This window comes from Ambystoma mexicanum, chromosome 14 (assembly GCF_040938575.1).
Source record: "Ambystoma mexicanum isolate Mex_15411 chromosome 14, UKY_AmexF1_1, whole genome shotgun sequence".
Lineage (NCBI taxonomy): Eukaryota > Metazoa > Chordata > Amphibia > Caudata > Ambystomatidae > Ambystoma > Ambystoma mexicanum.
The window spans coordinates 434,178,899-434,198,133 of record NC_090940.1 but is presented as its reverse complement, the minus strand read 5'-3'; the positions used below and the strand labels follow the sequence as shown (position 1 = coordinate 434,198,133).

Sequence of the window (19,235 nt, the reverse complement as noted above, 5' to 3'; positions counted from 1 at the left end):
GGCAGGTGCTGAGAGGGCCAGGAGACTCTCAGCAAAGGCACATGGCTGCAATTTCATTTTGGCACGGAATATATATGAACAGGGGTCTGGTTAGCACACCTTCCTTTAAAAAATAGATCTACCCACATAACTGTATATTAATTAAAATTTAAAAAAGCGTCTGCTATCTCGCCCTCAACAGGTGACCATTCTGTCACAGCCTCTTTTCCCCAAAGTCTGCATTCACTGAACACCTCATTTGTGTACAGGCGCGTTATAAATGCCATATCATATCATAAAGGTAGGTTTGTAGCATTTTTAACAGTTTGTCTGCCCTTTTAGTTTAAGTAAAGTCGTATTTTGTATCGAACCTTAATTAGACGGTTCTTTTATTTAGGCACTCTCCGTACTATTGTTGTTTAGATGTTTCCATGCTGGCTCACCCACCTCTGTATGGGCTGCCCTTGGCCTTTGCTACCTTAAAGAGGCAAGAAGGTACACTGGTTCACCTTTAGAATTGGGATCACTGCTGTTCTACAAGTGGTGTGGGGCTGAGTAGTGCTATTTCCATTTGCACTGATTTTCACATTCAGCTCAAAACTCAGGATACATCTATAAATCTCCTACTTTGCGTAAGCTTGACTGCTTCCTGCAGCAGAAAAGATGTACTTTTATCAGGAAACATTGTGCATTAAACGTGACATACCACCAACAGGCAAGAGGGGGCTGTGGCCGATGTCTCTGTTCCCAGGGAGTCCCATTGCATATGGGACCCAAGTATGGGCCTAAGAGCTGACCAGTGGGTACTCAGTCTTAAGTTGTGTCCTTTTGACTAGAGGTATGTGCTGCATGCAGCATGATGAGCCTAGAAGGTGGGTACTGTACAGTACAGTATGCTGCCTCTGGTGCAGGAATATTGTTGTGATTTGTGTAATGATCTAGGTGAAGGTGCGATCCATAACATCAGACTGCTGATTGCACTGCGTTTTGCCCTTGTCACTCACCTGGAAGCATTCGAGGCGTGCTTATTGATTTTGTTGATATCTTGTCTGATGTAATCAATTAAGTATGATGGTTTAGATTTGATAGTGCAGCCCTTTGCTTTTCACCTTTCCTCAATTAAATGACAAAGCCCCAGTACATTACAGTGGCAGTTGTGCTAAAGCCACCGCGGGGGAACCTTAAAACCCTGTTCAATTCTTTTGACATTGCTGGTGTTGTGCTTCTCACTCCCTGGGGTCTCACCTACCGGGCAATGGAATTTTGTGAGCTTACAGTCTGCTTCTGCTTCTGTCCTCAGGGCGCTATGCAGGGTTTGAGGGACTGCGAGCTGAGGAGTGCGGCATCCTGAACGGCTGTGAGAATGGACGCTGTGTGCGAGTCCGCGAGGGCTACACCTGCGACTGCTTTGATGGCTTTGAACTGGAACTAACCAAACTGGCTTGTATTGGTGAGTATGTGAACATCGTACCTAGTAAATCTGCACAATTACTGCCATAGGTAAGTAACTGTTTCTACTAGACCGTCCCAGGGAGTAGTACTCCTCGGTGCAGCAGCTAGTACATTTTGGGAGGGTCAGGGGAACTCTCGTGCTCTGAGTGTTGGAGGAGGAAGACACTAACAGAGACTATTTGTTGTATTCTTATCTTGCTATATTGCAATGCTGGCTTGCGCTCTCTCCAGAATGTGAAGTCCAGAATGTTGTGATTGGAACGAGAGTGGGGTTCGTGGAAGGTGAGTGGAAGAGTGGCTGGCAGTTGGTGGGAGTGGGAGCGGTGGATGCGGAGGGAGCGCCAGGCCGAAGTGAATGAAGACACTTGAACTGATTGAAGCATCACCTGGTCTTTCTTAAATCAAAACACTATTCATGCTTCTTGGAAGCAAAATGGAGAACACAAGGGGTTCTGGAGAGCTCTACAGGAAGCTCTGATAAGCTTTCATAGAAATTGTGAGATCTGTGCAAGCACTGAGTTGCCCTGCATGGCGGCTCTGAGGCACTCTATGGAGAGGCCGCCCCTGGAATGACCTGTAAAGGCTGGTAAACAGTGCGGGAAAGATGTGAGGCAGTCGAAGGCAGATCCTCTGTGGAGGCTTTGGTGAATACTTTGTGGAAGTCTCTGGCTAGGATGCAACGTGCTCTCTGACATTAGATCCTGACACTTCCACTGAGCGCTCTGCAGAGACATCCTGCAGAATCCTGACAGCGACTCTTGGGATGCACTCTGGGAGTTAGTCTATGCAGCTGCTCTCTCTGTGTCTCTGGCAGATGCTCTATGGACGCCTCTTGCAACACTCTATAGTATTCTCTGAGGAAGGTTCCATGCAAGCTTCTTGGAATGCTCTATGGGAGGCACTGAGAGATGCCACTTAGGAAGGGTTTGGACTGGTTTATGACTGTAAGAGTGTAATGTTCTATAGTAATCTCTGGGACTGCTCCATATTTGGCTTGGTGTAATTCTGTATACTCCGCTATTGATGAGAAACATTTGAAGTTGCTAAGAGTGTGCTATGGAAATCGCTGCAGAATGCTCTATGAGGCTCTTTCATACCACTCCATAGGAAGCTGGAGACATGCTTCTGAACCAGTTGCTCCTATGGCACTTACTGGGAGTTGTTTTATGAAAGTCTCTCGGGGGCATTAGGATGCTTTGAGACAGTCTCTTGAAATCGTTCGATGGAAGCCTCTGGGCGGTATCCTGTGGGACTCTCCAGGAGATCAGTCTATGCGAGCCACTGGAAGCACACTAGAGAACACTCCATGAAGGATTGGCTATCTGAACATTGATTATGTGGCACAAATGAATCCTCAGATTTAATTGATGGGATTCTGATTAATGTTGAAACATTTAAAAAGAATGCCTGCTCAAGCAGAACCTTTGTGGCATCAAGGGGCAGCCCACAATGGCCCTGATTTAATGCCATCTTCAGGCTTCTTCTTTTCAACACAGCATTTGGCACAGCAACAAAGTGCTCCAAGGAAATCTTAGTTTAGAGGCTCCAGAGAATGTAATGTCTCTGCTGATGCCTTGAGTCAGATGGAAGAGGAGATTGGGCTTCATGGTTGTATCACATAAATGCATACGTGAGCTTGGTATGCTCAGACATGAGTGCATTGCGCCACCCTTCATTGTGTTTTCTATCCAGGTGCAGACAGACACAGGTGCATTGCACTATTCAATACTATGTTTTCCATCTAGTGGTTTTCAAACATAAGCGCTTACCACTGATCAATGCTATCATTTGCTATCTAGATGTTTGACAGACATAAGTAACAGCGCTGGCCAGTCTTGGGTGTTCCTATTAGGTGTGGTCAGATAAAAGCTCAGGGCAAATGCACGCGTTTCCCTGGATAGGTCTGATTAATCACATACATAGAGGTCACTAGCTTCACTCCAAGGTACTCAAGACTGCCAATGGTCTATTCAAAGCTAAGGAGTGCAAAAATGCCTATGGAGGAGCTACAACTCCCTGTGTTTTTATTTTTTTAAAGAATGGCACGTCCCAGACAGGCTGAATGGCTTTGACCTCGGGGAGGCGCAGTGGGGCGGGGGTGGGTGGTCAGTTCGGGTCACATTGTTGTGTTTGTGAACTTGTAGTTTCCAGATGCCCTGAAATGTTGTAGTTGACCTTTTGGGGTGTCTGTTATGTGTGGACGCAGACTCCGATGGCCTGACTCCTGCGTGAAGGGATGTGCACAAGCAGTCTGGGCTGGACTGGCACTTTTGGGGTGTGCCCAAGTCTGATTTGCATGTGATGGTTCCCCTTTCTGTAATGGTCTGAGGGTTCCCAGAGCTATGCCACAGGTTAAGATGTATTCTAAACCTTCCACCCATCACCTCTTTTGTTTTGCTGACTCCTGTGTTAGCCATCGCGCACATGCACCCATCCATGGGCATGACACTATACTCATCATTGCCTGGAAATAAGAGATGACACCAGTGGCACGTCTCCCGAGTGTATCCTACATTGATGTGTTCGGCCCAGCTGCAGCACAAAACCCACAGAACCATATAACAGTAACAACATATAATCTACCAAACAAAGGATGACCTGCTCAGTCAATGAGACAGAGTGTCTGAGACCACCAAAATGAAACATCCCTCCTTCCACATGTCCCGAAATGGCAAGATTACAACTATGGGGTAAACAATACAAACATTTCCTCCAATCACACTGCAAGGTGCCAGTGGCAAGCCATAACGTTAGGAAAAGGAGAGTCCCTATGTTACCCTGCGTCTTGACTGCCTGGGCAAAGGAGCACTTTGATCCATAAAGCTTCTGCTTGGTTGGGTCTTCAAAGCTTGATGTAGTCCCACAAATCGCCATCTTTGGGGTGGTTGAGTACACCATGTAAAGGGTGATCTTCCTCTTCCTAGCCAGAGCTTTGAAAGTGATGAAAAGCCTCATCCTCAGAACTATTTCTCAGCTAAATTCACAGAAGAACATGATGGGTTATTTGATAGCTCCCACCCGCCCCCACGTGGCTTTGCCAGTTATTACCATCTTTATGATCATCTTGGGCATAGCAGCAGCACTGCACAATCATCAGCAGAGGAATTGTACAATAATAGTGTGGTGACTTTGCCCTTAACTGGCTCAGAACTATAGGTGTGGTGAGCCCTTCCATCATCCATAACTTTGTTCCAAGAGGGGCTGGAGAATCAGGGAGCCGAAGCACTGTCTGTTGTAAAGAGTCAAGAACCTCCTCTGGAAACCCAAAACTGTGAATGTTAGACTTCTTGGTAACATTCTCCTGTTCATTCAAGCCTTGGTTAGGCTTTCCTAATTGTAAAATGAGTTTATGCATTGGCCTGTTAAGGGCAGACGCATGGACCTCATATTTTGTGACCCTAATTCAACAACATATGCCCCTTTGACAAGGAGGTGCCCTCCTTTCTAACACTGTGAATGCTGAGCTTGAGAGAGCGAATATCCTCCAGCACTTAGTTCATCATTTATTCCAGCTTTCATCCCCAAGATTATCGGATGCATCCTCTTCGTCTGCCTTATATCCCGTGGTAGACAAGCAAATGGACTCCACCAAACCCAGTCTAAATCGTCTACCCAGCATGTCAGGAGAAGGGTGCAAAACATATCTAGTAGAAGACAGGTTACAAGCAGGCCAGGCAGGAGCTTGTCATTCAAGCAGCCATTTCCAGCGTGGTCAGTTCTAGAACTGAAGCACATTTCTATAAAGTGCCACTAGTTCATGCATATCTGGAAGGGTGAAAGCAAATAGTACACCCCATTCCTACTCCCACCTACTGCAGAGACAGCCAGCTTCATTTTGGGAACTTAAGGTAGTTCTGTATGAGCTGATGAGGTTGACTTTGGAGTCCACACCTAGATGTACTATGCGGTACACTTCATTGAATGTATCCTTCATTGTGGCCATCCCTTTGTCTTGTAGACTTAGCAATCTACAAGTCGGTGTAGAGGAGGTTACCAGTGTTTTAAAGAAGCAAAGTGGCAGTAAGACAACATATATCTATCCTGTCACACTTTCACTTTGACTAAATCATTTTTTTCTGTTTTCTTTCAAAGGCTGCAAATGCAGGTATAAGGTACTAAATATTAAGTGGAGCGCAGAGGAGAATGAGGTTTTTAAAGTGACAGAGCTGTCCCTCAAAGTGAGAAGGGAGATCCAGCGGGGCTGAAAGGGGGTCGCTCCCCACTGAGTTCCAAACAGGCTGTGTTTTCACTCCAGGAAGAAGAATGTTTTCTACATGAACAATAGTAGTTGGAGGAAGCATTGAGGTACCCTAACACTCCAAGGGAATTGCTAATGACCATAGGAGCGTGGAGTGAAAGACAGCAACTGGTGCTCCCACTCTCTTCGGCTGAGGGTGACAAGATAATGGCCACTTGCTCTAACATTTGTCTGTGAGAAGGCTTGCGCTCAGGAGTTTTATCCTCGGGAGCCCAGCAAAAAGAGACAGCAGAGGTCAGGGAGCCTAGAGAGATCTTTGCCACTTCTAGAGGTGTCCAGGAAATTTGGGGAGCGATTGACAGCTATAAATGAGGAACTCATGACAGATTCTGTTATGAGAACAGGTGGTAGAGAGAAACCCAAGTTGTGGAAGTCACTTGCCCCAGTCCAGTTTGGTAATGCAAGCAGAGGAGCAGTTTTGCGGCATTGCTAGAGATGATTCTGAAAGATTTAAAGGAGAATAGCAATAACAGCTGCCACTCTACCCTGGGCTGGAATAAATGTGCATTAAAGAGTAGACCCTGTGTTAAGCTGAGCAAGCACAGAGAAACGTTGGAGATGTCTAGGCGAGAAAATCCAGAGCTCATGAAAGGTACGAGTCATTTGTGTCCCAACAATGTCTTTAATACATAATCTCAATATGTGGTACCAAAGTGAGCCAATGAGGGATGGCTGTGACACAACAGAGATGGCAGGTTAATTTACCTAGGTGTCAGCAACACAGCAGGATGTTGGATACAAAGGGGGTTTACTGAGTGATAAAGCTAATAATCCTACTAGATAGTAAAACATATGCATACATGGGGCAGTTCACCACACAAGGTGGTTTTCAAAAGAGGTGGTGACCTGACTCACAAATGCACTTGTATTCCTGGTTGAAACCTTCTAGCAGAATTGGAGTTCTGTGCTGGCAGGACTAGATGTTGCTGGATGGGTAGTTGGCTTCCAGCTGTGGATTTTACAAAGGAGAAAAGACAGTCCAGTTGATGGCAATTAACAGAGAAGTGGTAAATCATTAAAGTGGGAGTTGTAGAGTAGAGATGGCAGAACTGAACTGTACAGTTCAATAATTTGTATTAAACATTCAGAAATGTCTATTAAAGATGCAGAAATAAATAAGTAAAATGTACAATCAAAATGTTCTTAAACAATACAAATTAATAAAGATGAGCTGGGGCATGAAAGCTTTCAGAATCTTGTCTGTCAAGTAAGTACATGGGTTAGACCAAGATGATTCCCATAATGATAGTGATCCGACCTGTATATATTCCCCAAGCTATCTTAAGCCCTTTTCATTGTGTAAAGGGAAGAGGAAAGAGTGAAGACCTATAATACCCCTAAAGATAGAGAGGATTGGTTCCCATAACCCCAAACTCCACTCCCACACAAGACCAAACAAGCTGACAAACTAAAGAAAGACATCTCATCATTTCCAAAGGAAAAGTCTGTGACTATTTAGCAGTTGACTATACCTCTAATCCGAGAGGATTCCCAAATCAAGGATCGTTTGCAAATCTAGGCAAGAGGCATTGGGTCATGTTCTCTGAATCCAGTACTTTTAGTGATAACACCAACACCAAAGAACCTATTTCCACAACATCTAATGTTAACAATCAGTCTTTTTTAGGTCATGGCCAGACCAGGGGCCACTGGCCTGAACCAAAAGCATGCTCCAAATCAAGGCACACAAGGATTATTGAAAACCGGGAGAAAAGCCTCCCGAGATGACTTCACCCGTCTTTATCCTTGGTTAATCTCACTTCAAGTCATATGCCACATCGACACAAGGGGCTTTCTTTCGTACCGACTCAGTCTAGTGCCCAGTTACAAACAGAACTAGAAATCAGTTTTTCCACACGATTTGGCTACAAGTGTTATTTTCTAATACTGAGACAGAACACAACGTTTCCTTTACTAACTTTTAAGACAAACTGACATTTTCACCTTCAGACACTGAAATGCCTCCAAACATTCTTACCTTCGAAAAATGAAACTTCAGAGATTTGCCGAAGATGTTCCAACGTAAAAACATCTGCACACCAGAGAAATGATCAGCTAGTCATAAATCCCGCTGACCAAGGAGGAGGAATATTCCTTTTAGATCAAACACATTATGAAAGGATGATACATGACTTATTGGTTAATACTTTGCACTATATACCTCTTGACAAGGATACCCCTTTGGAGATTTAGATCTATTTACAAGAATTGTGTAAAAAAGGCATTCAACAAGGCTTCCCAACTGAGAGAGGACAGACTCGTCACACCTAACGATGTTAAGAATCCTCGATTCTATGCATTACCCAAAATGCACACAAATACCTCTAACCCACCAGTCAGACCAATAGTGTCCCTTTGTGGTTCCATCTTTGAACCTATTGGAAAATATATAGATTTCTCCTTAAAACCCCTTACATCCAAACTGAAGCTTTTTTAAAAGACACTAACAATGCCTTTACATTGATTGAATGCCACCCTTTCAAGACTGATTCTCACTTATTAGTAACACTTGACATCACAACCTTGTACAGAAACATACTGCAAGAAAATGCATTGGAGGTTGCAGAATACATGCTCAACCAACATACTACACCACATACAGTTCTGACTTGTGGTTAAACTGCTATGCGTTGCCCTGGCAAAATCTTTTTATGTTTAGTCAGAAACATTTCCTCTGGATTAAAGGCACTGTCATAGACACGGTGCATTACAATTTGTTCATTACTGCCTTCGGGGATAAATTCATTTATGTCAACTACCAAGTAAGCCCTAACATTATGTGCTGGCGACATAACATAGATGACATCTTTTTTTTTAAACATGTTTTATTGGTTTTGCAATGTGGTTTAGTTACAAACAGTTTCCCCAACTCCCCCCGCCCCGCGCCCAATTCCCTCCCTGCCCCATTACTCCCCTCTTTTGTGTTTTTGTGTAGGGACCCTGACCTGGATCCCATATTCCCGCCATCCATACCCTTTCCTGACGTTCGTCTGTTCCTTGCACCATTTTGCCCGTTTGGGTTTTCACCTCACCCCAGAATTGCTGTAGGTTAGGGCAGGGCCGCCAGATGTCCCTCCAGTCCCCTTTTGAAGTGCATCCTCGCCAACAATTGTCACGGGTAGATGGGAACATTGCATGTAGTCTCTCAGGGGTGTAATGCCACTGTAGTGGAACTTTCTGCTAAATCTCTAACACCAGTATCGAGAGTGTCAGTTTTGGGATGACTTCCCATACATATTCCCACTGTTACCGAGAAATGGATTCCTCCAATGTTCTTTCCAGCGTTTCATATGGTTCCATCGTATTTCCTCCCCTTGATCGTTCAGGAATTTATAGAGATTTGAGACTAACTTTTTTGAGCCTGTATCCGATATCATATAGGTCTCGAATGGTGTCAGCAGTCTCGTGGCTGCCTCTCTTATGGGGGGTGGGGGAGCAAGCCAGTGCTTTAGTTGGGTGTATTTATATTCTTCTCTGTCGATTATCCCCAGGCTCTGCTTACACTCCTGGTATGTCCTCATTGTTTGATCCTGGTACATGTCTCTAATCTTGCAGCAGCCTGACTGGACCCAGTGTGTGTACGTGTTCTGGTCCATCCCCTGCTGCAAGACTGGGTTACCAAACATCGGACAGAAGGGAGATGAGAATGTCGTTAGGACCTCCGTTTTTACCGCCTTGTCCCAAACCTTGATCCGACTTGCACAACTTCACTTATCTTGGTATTTGTGTATCTGTATTGTTTGTTTAACCATAGTAGGTTTGAGAGAGGTGAGCCTGCTACCACCCTGTCTTGTTTGACCCAGATGGGTTGAGGGGAATGAGCCACCCATTCCCGTATTACCCTCAATTGTGCTGCCTCATAATACCTGTGAAAGTGGGGGAGTGCTAGTCCGCCTTGACATTTCAGTGCTGTTATTGCCTGCATCGCTATCCTAGTTGGCTTTTTTTCCATATAAAAGTGATTAGTAGTTTCGGTAGTACTGTCATTTTTGTAGCATCCATTCTACCCAACCATGATATGTTTAGGGGGTTCCACCTTGCTAGATCTGTTTTTAGGTTTCCAGGAAGTTTCAGGTAGTTAGCTTTATACAGCTGGCCAATTGAGGGTGTTCATTTGATCCCCAGGTATTCTGCTGCATTGTTTTAATGTGTGGTTCAGGCCAATCTTTCTACTATTTTGTGGTTCTCTGTTATGTTTTGAGTCTCCGACTGTTGTTTGTTAATTTCCAAACCCAAAATAGAGCCATATAGAATTTATTCATTTATCAGTGCCAGTAGAGATTGCTCTGGAGTCGTCAAAGCTATTAACATGTTGTCCGCGAAGGCCATTATCTTATGCTCATCCCCTCCCATTACTATCCCCTTCACCTGTTGGGCCTCCCGTATCCGATCCAGTAGCAGTTCCAGAAATATGGCATATAATAGCAGTGAGAGCGGGCATCCCTGTTTGGTGCCTCTGCTCAAGGACACTGGTTCTGACAAGGCTCCATTCAGAGCTATCCACACCTTTGGTGAGTTGTAGTTGACCTTAATCATTTGCAGATAGTTTGCCCCAAAACCCATGCACCCCATAGTGTGGAAGAGTTGTGTCCATTCCACCCTGTCAAAAGCTTTCTCTGCGTCCAGGGACACCAGGATAGCTGGGGTGAGGGACAGTCTTGCTTTTTACGATTAGGTAGCTTACCCTATGGGTATTGTCTGAAGTTTGCCTAGCTGGTATGAATCTCGATTGGTCTTGGCCTATAAGTGTCGGGAGCAGTTGTGTTAGCCTCTCCGCCAAGACTTTTGGATATAATTTTGCATCCAGGTTTATTAAGGCTATCAGTCTGGATCCTTTCCCTGTCTAGGGAATACCACCATCTTAGCTTTATTCATTGATCTGGTTATGTTCCTTTTGGTCTTGAACCACTTAAACAGACTGGTTAGTTTTGGTGCTAGGACATTCTGATATTTCCTATAGAAAATGTCTGAGTACCCATCTGGACCTGGTACCCCAATTCTCTGAAGCTTTTTAATTGCACTTAGAACTTCCTCAATCTGTATATCCCTTTCTAGTACCGTCTTGTCGACATCTGAAATTTGGGGGATTTTGAGTTTCTCAACATATTCCTTCTGCCTACCTTCCTGTGGGTCAGCTGACTTGGATAGGGTCTGGTAATAGTCCCTCAATATTTCCCCCATATCCTCATTCGTTGTCATGATTTGACTTAGTTTATCTTGTCATTTCATTATCAATTTTCTCTGCCCTTTTTCCCGTAGTTGTCTTGCCAGATGTTTGTATGCCTGATTTGCTCTGAGATAGTAACTGTTTTAAATGTAGGAGCACTAATTCCACTTTTTTACTTTGTAACATCTCTAGTTGGCCTTGAACGTAATTGAGGACCAGTTTTGCTTTCCTATTAGGGTTATTTGCTTCTTCCTTTTGTAGCCCTTTCAGTTTCTCCTCTAATTCTTCTTCCCACCTGTTTCTTTGTCTATCTCTTTGTACTTTTATGACTATTAGGTCACCCTGCAACACAGCTTTAAAGGTATCCCACACAATGTCAAGTGGTGTTTCTCCTGTGTCATTGTCGGAGAAGTATTGTTCTATCTTGTCTTTTATAACTTCCACTACTAGCTAGTCCTGCAGTATTTCTGTGGGGAATTTCCAGGTGCAGGTCCCTCCCTGTGTCGTATGTATATTAAAGGTTACCATTATCGGGGCATGATCCGAGAGGGAAATTGGTCCTACTTCAATGTTACCTGCCTTTCCCACTGGGCCTGCGGCTGCCAAGATGTAGTCTATTCTAGACTGGGAATTGAGTACATGTGAGAATTGGGTAAAGCCCTGTGCTTCCCCTCTTATGGTTCTCCATATGTCGTAGATTGCTAATGTTTCAAATTCTTTTTTTAGGGCTTTTGAGGGAGCGCTTTCACCCTGTTGTGTCTTCGAGCGCTTGTCCGTTCTGGTGTCCCACGCTATGTTCAGGACACCTCTTAGTATAATCTCCCCTGTATCAAATCCCTCTAGCGTTGCAGGAACCCTTTTTATATAGGTATCTTGTCCTGAGTTGGGGGCATATATCGATGCTAGCGTCAGCTTCTTGCCTCCCAGGTCGACATTGAGGAAGAGGTGGAGCCCCTCTGTGTCTGATAGGGAGGTCTGTACTTGGGCATTTATCTGTCGCATAGGGCGATCAGAACACCCACCCTCTTTTCCCCTGCGTTAGTTTAGTATATTTGTGTTGCCCCTCTGATCCTAACTTGCCTCCTATCTGATTTTTTAATGTGTGTTTCTTTATACATTAAGACATCTGCTTTCATTCTCTAGGCCTGTCATTCTAGCTTAATCCTCTTGCTCGGGGTGTTCATCCTCTGCACAGTGATTGTTAAGATTTTCACTGGTTTTGAGTTCCCACTAGCCACGGCCTGGTTCTTTAGTCCCATCATCCCTGAGTCCCCACCACCGGTTCATTCTCCCTTTGTCCCCACTCCTACCCCCTTTTCCCCTAATTGAGCCCAAACCCCCTGGTTCCTTCCCTCCCCTGTATCTCCCTCTCCCCCTGAGGAGGGGCCAGACTCCTAGGGGCTCTCGGACAATGTGTCACTCGCGCCTGGCTGTCAATCAACCTCATAACTAACTTGTGGGGGATCCTAAACCCCACTTGTTATTCCATAATTGCCCCCTGACTTTCTCCCCCTGGGCCTCGATATGTCTGATCCCGGGCAGACCCTCCACCCTGTTATGGCGAGTTTACCTCCATATTCTTGCCTTTTCTGGTTCCTGGGTATGTTTAACTTTCAGTTCTTCCTTCCTCTTTGACCCCTTTTCCCCACAGCTTTCCATCCCTCTGGTTTTCCTGGGCCTTTTGTACACCCCCGTGCCTGTTCTTGCTCATCTTCGTCTTCCTGGCGAAGGTGCAGGATCTGTTCCCCTTCTTTGCATGTCATGATCCTGTGTTGCCGCCTTCCCCAGGTAAACAGGAGCCTGAATGGGAATGTCTATTTGTATCTTACTTTGTTGGTCATTAGGTGTTGGACAACTGGTCCCATTCTCCTTCTCTTCTGGAGTGTAATCTGCGACAGGCCCTGGAATAGTTGCTCTTTTCCGCTCGCTCTCAGTGGACCCAATGTTCTCGCTTTTTGCATAATTTGCTCTTTTTGACCATACAATGTCACACTAGCACATCCCTTAGTCACTACCCTAGTTCGATGGACCTCCTTGAGCCTACTCTGTGCAGTCTGTCTACCTGGACTGGGGATTCAGAGTCCCCAGCAAGTACCTCAGAGAATAGCTGGAGGACCGTACTGGTCAGATATTTGTCGTTCACTGATTCCGGAAGGTTTTTAATTCTAATATTGCACCTTCTTGATCTGTTTTCCAAGTCTTCACATTGGATTTCCAGGTTGTTCGATAGGCATGATAGGTGTTCTAGTGCCTCGTCTGATTTTTGGGTGTTGTCTTCCATATGTTGGACCACTTTTTCCATTGTGTCAGTTTTTTTCCTCCAGCTTCGCAATGTCTAGTTGCACTTCCTGCAACAATTGTTTCATGTCCTCTTTCAGAGTTTGGAATTGTTCCTGGAAGGAGATTAGGAATTGGCTCTGAAATTCCTTGAAGCAGTTTTGCATGTCTTCTTTAGTCATTGTTTTCTCCACCGCTGTTTGCCGTTCCTGGTGGTGCGGGTCTCGGTTAGACTCTCCCCGCAGCAATGTCATTGTGTCGTCCATGCTCCACAGTTGCTTAATGTTTTTGGATTGCTTCCCTTGAGGGTCATGGTTTTCAGTCTGGACTGGATTTGGACATAAATGCTAGTCCTGAAGTCATGTTTTTGTGTCTCTTTCCTTGGCACTGTTTTACCTGCGGTGCTAGCCCCTTTGTGATGGGTCCTTGGCTAGCTGCCCCCACTTTCCTTCCTTGGTGTGTCTGTAAATATTTGAGGGCGGTCCAAGTTGTCCCCCTTCCTCTCTCTTCTCATACATTGGGGGGGCACTCTCGCCCATTTTATTTTTGCTGCCCACCTCCCGGTGGGTCCGCCGTGGAGCAGTTACCCCTGCTTAGTACGTGTTTGTTGTCAATCCGGGCTCCCCGCTGGTTTTGCCCTCCCCAGGGGGGACTGGTGTTTGTTTCTGTAACGGTTGGAAGGGGAGTTCCTGTATCGCTTAGGGCAGATAGGGGTCTGCGTTGTTTTGTGCTTCCACGTGTGGGCTTTCCTTTTTCACGATGCAGGTGGCACTCGTTGATCCTTGGGCCCTCTTTATGTTTTGCCCCTCCTATATTGCTTTGTTGTTGCTGTAGTGCCCCAGGGTGGTTGTTGCATCCGTATTGTGCCTTAGTCCTCCTCTGGGGGGGCTGGGTTTTTACAGGTACTCCCGCTTAGTCGCGCTCCGTCAGCAGGATGTCTTTCCTGCCGGGTGTTTGCTTTCGCCTGACTGCAACTTATGGTGCTTTCCCCCACGGGTTGGATGCCCACGGGTGTTGCCTCTCCAACTTTGTTCAGACTTCTCGGTTTCCTTCCTGGACATAGTGCTGCTACTACGGTGGACGCGGCTCTTGTCACACCGTGGGATCTTTTGTTCTGCGACCGCTCTGACACTTCTCTTTGAGCGGTCCAGCCCTCCCGAAGCTACGCCTTTTGGCAATTGTAATGTCTGGCGCGAAGTCGATGCCCCTCGGTTGGGTCCCTCACCGCCGGTGGTGGGCTTTCCTACCCTCGCGTTGTCCGCACCCGGGGAATATGGGCCAGTGTCTCCAGGTCGTCAGCACATTACCTGCTCTCTTTGCCTTTTCCTCTGTTAGCGGCCCACCTGGGGGTTTCTGTTACGCTGGGAGCGTAGTACGGCTCAGGACTTCGGTCCTCACCTTGAGTTGTTTTCCCGGGAGACGCTCTCTTGGTGGGGTGATGTCTTCCTACTTCAGCTACCGCTTTCTGGGAGGGTGTGATCCATCAACGGGGCACGGAGAGACACCTATACATGTCCGCCTGTGTCGGCCACCATTTTGGAATCAGATGACATCTTTTTAATTTGGAATGATACCAGCCAACCATGGCACCTATTTGTTCTATGGCTAAATAGCCTAATCCAAATTCCAATTTGGAATTTACTGTTCCCAATAGCACCAGTGAGATACCTTTTTTTGGACCTCGCAGTCAATCATAAGAACGACAAATTATACACCACTCTGTACAAAAAACCTATTGACAGAAACATGCTATTGCATTATATTCATCAACATCCTAAAAGTCTCAGATGCGATCTCCCCTTATAGCCAGTTTAAGGCTATGCTGCAATTGCACCCTTAGATCTGACTACCACAAACAAGCGGATGTTCTGATAACCACTTTTTTACAAAGCGGGAACACCTTATGTTTACTTAAGAGGACAGCCACAAGGGTTTGATTCACTGACAGAGACTCACTCATCAATTCTTATAAACACATCAATGAAGACTCTATCTGCCTGATTCATGGAATTATTTGCGTTTAAAACGCAGATTTGCGCGCCTTTTTGTCGAAAATCCCCATACTTCAAACAGGGATTTTCGGGCAGAAAGGCGTGCAAATCTGCGTTTTTCACGCAAATAATTCCATGAATCAGGCTTTATATGTGCCTGTGTTACTACATACTCTAGTTTCACGCTCTCAAACAACATATTCACTACTACTGGACATGGCTAGATTCATCTAAGATTTCTAGCTCGAAATTAGTTTTTGCCATGAAATATGACTACACTCTGAAATACAAGTTGGTACAAGCCAAACACAACTCATTTACACCTGGACTTTCCATCCTGCAAACACTTGGGTGCACTTCTACCATACCTGTCAGACACGTTCTATGTGGTCCTTGTTTCATTTGCCAATTTACCCTAAAAAGTGCTGAATTTACACAACAATGTACGTTGTGGTGTTTAAAGCATTTCCCAACTTGTCAAACAAAAAATAAACATCTACGCCATCATTTGTCCATAGGCATAACACTACATGGTATTATGATTCGGATTGCTGAACATAGATCTAAGATCCGCAACCATCACATACAAGCTCCCCTTGTGAAGCACTATAATGAACAAAACCATTGTCATAATGACTTCATTGGTTCATCATTGAATCGGTATGTCCTGATTTAAGTGGCTTTCCCGTAGCCCATCGGCTTTTTAAATTGGAACAACACTGGATTAATTGATTAGATAACCATAACAATGGTTTAAATGATCATCTACACTGGGTTACATTATTACCCAAATAAATAGACCGCTCTGTTTTGAAGGTGTAAGAGCGACCCTAATTACGCTCACACCACAATAAAAAAAACACCTCTCTAGGGAAATAAGGTAAGGATAAGAAGTTTAATCTTACAAAAATGAGGATGGTAGCAAAGGACTCTGCTGCCTGAACGGTCGTCTCCTGTACCTCTTCCATTCCTTTCCCTTGCCACAGTGGTCCCGGGCAGGAGTTTATATAGTCTGGTCTTGCTGTAGTAGCGTCACTGGAAACGGGCTATGGCTTCATCCCAATCCATCCTTCTTCCCTACAAGGGATGCTCCAAAGTCTTCCTTTCTTCATTGACAGTGGTTTCTGTCAGAACATGCTGCTCTACATTGTGTTGCCTTATACAGAAACACACTCCAGACCTGCAGACTTTTACAAACCTTGAGGCCTAGCCCAAGGGAAATACTAAACATTTTTATAATTAACTTTCATTTATTCTGTCAATATTTCACTCCTCCTGCTAATGTTATCTGAGCCCTGTAATCTCATTCATACATTATTTTCATAATCTGTCCCCTTCTGCATTTTGTCGTACAGAGTATGTAAATCCCCTATTCTTAGCCTGCATGGACCCTTGATGGAGAATAGACTGCTGGTGAATCATTTTGTGTGCTGCCAGTGCTTGGCTCTAGTGACAAACCACTGCAGAAGTCTGTAGTCTATTTTCAGCACAAGCTATATTCTTTCCAAGAAGGGAGGGGGAGTAGTTTGCATTTAACTTACTAACATTTTTACAAATGCATAGGATCTAACATTACAAATCTATTCAGCTAATAGTCCATTGCGCCTTATATTTAAACAATAACTGCCTTCTTCAGTGTCTGCCCATGTCCTTCTTCACTGCATGAGAGAGCCTTTGCAGTGCCCGTCCTCCCCCCTAGTCACTTATAGCACCTAAAATAAGTCTTGCCTAATTCTAAAGCGCTTGGGGGTGTGGGAGGACCCTGGTTCCTTTCCAACAAAGGCCTATTCAGTCTTCAGTTTACCAGCTACACAACTGAGACTTTTACTCTGTCCTTATTATCAACCTCCATTGTTTCACAAAGGATAATCACCCTACCTAAGATGGCTGCTTTATTTTGCTCCATTCAACTGTTGTATCTTGATCAGTCTAGTTTTCTTACTCAAATTGATAAAACACTTCATAGGCGGGTGCGCGCCACAATGAAATGATACTGCGTAGTCCCTCATAGACCAGCATCTGTCATATAACCCAAGCAGGATCCCAAACCGTGAGGATGATATGCTGAAAGCTGCAGCTAAAAAATGTTGATAGATGCCACATGGATGAGTGACCTCCTGGACACCACACACAGGAAGGAGCTACTCTATACAATAGTACAACAAGTTACTTGCTCCATGGAACAACTCATGGAACTCAGTCGTACAATTTACACATCTCACAGGCTCTTACCTGTGACTCTGGTACCCATTGGTTTTCCCCATCATGAAATTACACTGTTCCAAAGGCAATAATACCCTGAAAATGACACAACATACAAGCAGCAGTAAGTCCCCTTACAGTGCCAAACTTTTTTCCTTCATCCCCAAAATAGCAGTAGCCCCTCTTTGACGTGTGATTGATTTTGTGATTGTTTTACAGATATCACAGTTCATTTGTCATTAGGCCACAATCTCCTTGCTACCTGTAGCTTCTCTGTCCTCATGAAAGTTTGGCTCCTTTACCTCAGTGATCTAGGAAGCCGAAACTCAAGTAGCTTGAGTCGATGAATACTACAAAATTGATTTTCAATCATTCTTCAACTGATATTTTGTCAAATCACTTCGCTTTTTTTCCTTTTAACGTTTCTTACATGAACTGCACTATGTAATCCAATCATGTTAATTTCCATGTTTAGGGGAATTATTTTCCCTTCATGCACTTGCCTGTTTCTTTAAATGCATGTGTTATATATGTTCATGTTGTATTCTCTGGAATATGTTTGTTCTTCTGTTCAAGAAGCATTGACTATGATAAGAAATCACAGTCAACCTTCTCACCTTTATACAATCAATCACCATGGTTTTGATGCAAAAAAATAATGCTGAAATCCAACTTGAGACAACTCTGACAAAATAAAAAACTTTAGAAAGCTTTAAAAGTAAAGTAGAAGAACTGGTTCAAAGCATTCAAAACTGTTTTCTATCAGAGAGACCACGAAGAATGTTGAAAGTATTAAATCCACCTCACCGTAAACACTTTTGGCAACTAAATAGCTCAGAATCCCATCAATTGGAAGCCCAAATTAATTCTATCTCTAAGGATACATGGAGATTTCATCTTTGTGAAATTTTACCAAACACAATTAATTCCTAGTTAACATGTCAGAATAGGTGATATTTCTTAGCGAAGACCTAATCCACCTAATTATTTATTTGATTTGTATTCATTTGTTTTTATTTGTCTTCAACCTCTTCTTGAACTCAGTTGGCCATTTCAATTGTTCTGAGAACATTAGAAAGAGCATTCCAGGCCACTGGCACTTGTACGTCAAAACAGGATCCCCAGAATTCACCAGCCTGAACCTGGGTTGCACACGTCTGGATTGATCCTTAGATCTAAGAGTGCAAAGAGGTGCATATGCCTTTAGACGGTCCTTGAGGTATTTTGGTGCTGCATTGTTCATGCATTAATGGGTGAGTATAAGAATCTTATGTGTGACACAGTGTTTCACAGGGAGCCAATGTAGGTCCTGTCTGGAAGCTGTTATATGTGCACGTTTGGATAAGTCAGCAATAGAGATAGCACAAACTGCTCCGTTTTGTACGACCTTCAATGCGGATAAATTGGACTGGGAACAACCACTCAGGAGGATGTTACAATAGTCCAGGTGGGAGTTGACAAGAGCAGAAGCCAGAACGGACGCATTGTTGTGCGACAAGAACGGCCGGATGTGATGGACCAGCTTATTGATCAGGCCACAGGAAGACTGGATCTGGGAGACATGCTGGATCATTGCAATTCAGCATCCAATATGACACCAAAGGTCTTCACCTTCTTAGCCACTTGGATGATAATTTTGGAAATGCTGAAGCTGCTCTACTCAGATGGCAGAGTTTTAAGTTTTTGGCTAGAGGCCATAATCAGTAGTTCAGTTGTTTTGGTGTTGAGAGCCAAATAATTGGCTGCCATCTAATCGTGGATGGCAGAATAAATGGTTTTAAGATTCGATGAGTCGTGTGCATGCAGGCCCGAGAGCTTCATGACGAACTGGGTGACGTCAGCATAGTTAGTATAGAAGAAACCCATGCCATCTAGAAGTTTCAGGAAGGGAATAATATAAACGGTAAAC

General features: G+C 44.4%; 1 protein-coding gene across 4 annotated transcripts in view; it reads left to right on the top strand.

Moving 5' to 3' along the window:
• Window positions 1-19,235, top strand: part of LTBP2 (latent transforming growth factor beta binding protein 2) — a 1,918,131-nt gene that overhangs the window by 1,882,086 nt on the left and 16,810 nt on the right. For all 4 annotated transcript variants that reach the window (XM_069637635.1, XM_069637634.1, XM_069637633.1 and 1 more), the window contains one exon: window positions 1,280-1,429. In XM_069637635.1, coding sequence (XP_069493736.1) covers window positions 1,280-1,429 — 150 coding nt within the window. The remainder of the gene's footprint in view (window positions 1-1,279; window positions 1,430-19,235) is intronic.